A 2,887-nucleotide genomic window follows, 5' to 3' on the forward strand; every position below is an offset into this window, starting at 1 on the left:
CCCCCTTCAAAACTTCTCCAATAGCTAATTCCACCTCTTTTTCTCTTATCCCTATCATTGTTGATATATTTTGTTCCCCTTTAGTTAGCCCAATTTCTGTTGTGAAGTTAATGTCGATGGGCTTGGATGTACTGCTGGCCCAATATTTTATTTCCTCTGGACTATTACTGGGCTTCTTTGATTCACTTGCTTTCCTTTTAGCACTCTCCTTTTCTTTTATCTATCTAATTTTATTTTGCTTGTCTGTTACTTGCATGGGTTCAACTCTTTTCTCTTTTAGTTTCAAAGTATGGAAATGGCCTTTTAAAGCTGACCCAATCCCCTTCTCATAAATCACTTTCTCACCCTCCCATTCTTCTAATGTTATTCCAATAATTCTTTTTTTTAATCTTTTTTTGTTTCTTTCCAAACGTTCTAATTAGCACTATTTCCAAGATATTGTGTACCTTTTTTACGGTTCATTTCTTCTATCTCCATCTGTTATTGGAACCTTCTAGTTACATGTAGGTCTGCTCCTGTACCTCCAGCTTCTACAGTATCTGCCTGCTCTTGGATAGGGCTGCCTTCTCTTCCTCCTTCTGTTACAACTCTCTATTCCATGTGTTTTTCTCACGTGTCACCCATAAATTTGTCTCTGAAATTTTAATTCTGTTGCCTTCTTGCCTGATTCCAGCTTTTCCAGCCAATGAAGAAATCGACCGGAGTCCTAGAGCTGAAAAATTTGGCCCATATCCTGGTAAGTTTGAGTTATCAATAGCCATTGCCTTCCCCTCTCTGCAGCTTCTCCTATCATGACCTATCCTTCTACAATTATAGCAATAATCGTATAACCTTTCATATTTGAATGAAACCCAAGAATAGCTGCCATCATTTCTCTTGTACCAAAATCCTGTTTTCAATTGCTCCAACACATTCACTTTCACTCTGACTCTTAGAAAGTTTCTAAGCAAATTTCCGTCAACGTAAGGGTCTTCTGCTTCTAATAGTTTTCCCAGAGAAGTTCCTATCTTTTCAACACTACTTTTATTCAACTTTTCCAAGGGCAAGGCATGAACTTGGACCCAGAAAGCGATAGAGTTATAACTTACCTCTTCAAATGAAAGCTCTGGCCTCCACCATTGCAAGCTAAGCATATGTCCATCCACCCTCCATGGCCCTTCTCCATGAATTCTTATGGCATCTTCTTCGTGCTTGAAGTTGAACAAATATGTATTTGTGCCCATGCTTGAGATGATCAAACCCTGGGGCTCTCCCTACATTCTCTTGATTGATTTTTTCACAGTGACCTTGTTTATATTCTTCTCTGTCAAAATTCTTCCAACCAACTTCTTCTTTATTTGATGTTCACCGACAACCTGGTCTCCATCAAGGTGAAGAACTTCTCCACCCAATGCTGCCATGAGCTTAAAATGTTAACTAGCTAAACTGAAAAACTAGACTCAGAAATTTGTGATTGTTTTGGTTGGTGATGTTATGATTTCTCCTTCTTCTTTTAACAGAGCTCCACTATGGAAGATAAACAAGCTTCCTGTCAAAGTAGTTGTTCTAGCTATCTAAAAAAATCAGCTCTCCTTCCGAGAGAAAAGAGGCTTGTATTACTTTTGCTTTTGTCATGACAAGATAAACAACTATTTTTTTCGGCCTACTAAATTTCTTAATGATCGAAAGGGCTCAGCCCAACTATGTTCAGCTTGTAAGATGGCCCAATATAAAAGCCCAGCTCCGATAATTCTGAAAATAGCCATAAAAAATTAAAAATACTGATTCAGCTGTAGCATCCAATTCCCAATTGCTTTGCCTTTGGTGCTTCTTGTGTTGGTGTCTATTTTGGTGATGGTTATAGACTTATAGTATCCAAATTTTAGTGTCTAATTTATTAAAAAATTATAAGTTAATATATATTTTAAATAATATAAAAATATCTAATTTTAAAATGTTACAAATTTATCTTAAAAGAAAAGTTAGACAACTTCGACGCACTTTGTTAGTGGAGTAATTAAATAACCTAATAATATACCCGACAATCTTAGTCATTTAAAACTTTACTCACAGTGACATATGTTGTAATTTGTGTGACTCAATAGATATGAGTAAGATTTTAAATTATGTTTTACTTTAAGCGCATAAACTAAGAAGATTTATCATTTCTTCTCAAAAAAAAAAAACTTTTATTAAAATTAAAGACCCCACCACCAAAAAAGAAAAAAGAAAAAAGTACTATATTTGTCTATATTGACACATAATAGAATTATTTAGCTATACTCAACCTCCTCACATCTTACTATGTATATACCTGGAAATAATTATGTAAACGTCAATATAGATTTGTGTTTCTATTTTTTATGGTAAATAAATATCAGATAGCAGTATCAACGAATTATAATTTAAATGGCATAATTTTTTTATTTTTATCTATAAATTTTGAATTTGAGTCTTACTCTTAATTTAAAAAAAAAATCTAATCATGCATGTGACTAAGTTCGTCTCATATTACTTAAACAAACTAATAAACTAATCGCTAGACTAACCTACCTTTAACTTGGTTACAAAATATGCAACACTAACATATGGAATTTACACATTTGAGGTCTAATTAAACGCTTCTTTTCTTCTTAGCCGCCTTAGAATGCTCATACATTGAAAGTATAATTAATCAATAATCTTAATAATGATGAGTTTTTCCTATGTAATTTCACATCAACGTTATCACTCACATGTTATCACATGTAATTGTTACACTTTGTCGTAATTTAATTAATCACCATGGCATTCAAGATTATATTATATACATACATTTGATTTAGATATTAGCTAATTAAAGAACTAAAACCAATTGTGATTGCGCAATGCACCTACATGTTTGCCTCAATAAAAACAGAAAGCCAAG

The 2,887-nt window shown here is 33.5% G+C and overlaps 1 protein-coding gene across 1 annotated transcript; it reads right to left on the reverse strand.

Moving 5' to 3' along the window:
* Positions 1-581: 581 nt before the first annotated feature.
* On the reverse strand, positions 582-1,223 carry LOC140183746 (uncharacterized protein At4g02000-like). The gene has a single exon (XM_072232638.1). The coding sequence runs from the start codon at positions 1,221-1,223 to the stop codon at positions 582-584; it is 642 nt and encodes a 213-aa protein (XP_072088739.1).
* Positions 1,224-2,887: the final 1,664 nt, after the last annotated feature.

The sequence above is a fragment of the Arachis hypogaea genome, chromosome 1, assembly GCF_003086295.3.
Source record: "Arachis hypogaea cultivar Tifrunner chromosome 1, arahy.Tifrunner.gnm2.J5K5, whole genome shotgun sequence".
In the NCBI taxonomy this organism is placed as follows: domain Eukaryota; kingdom Viridiplantae; phylum Streptophyta; class Magnoliopsida; order Fabales; family Fabaceae; genus Arachis; species Arachis hypogaea.

Bases quoted from the DNA above. Each gene is read 5' to 3' on its own strand.
- LOC140183746 (XM_072232638.1), bottom strand. From the start codon at position 1,223: ATGGGCACAAATACATATTTGTTCAACTTCAAGCACGAAGAAGATGCC.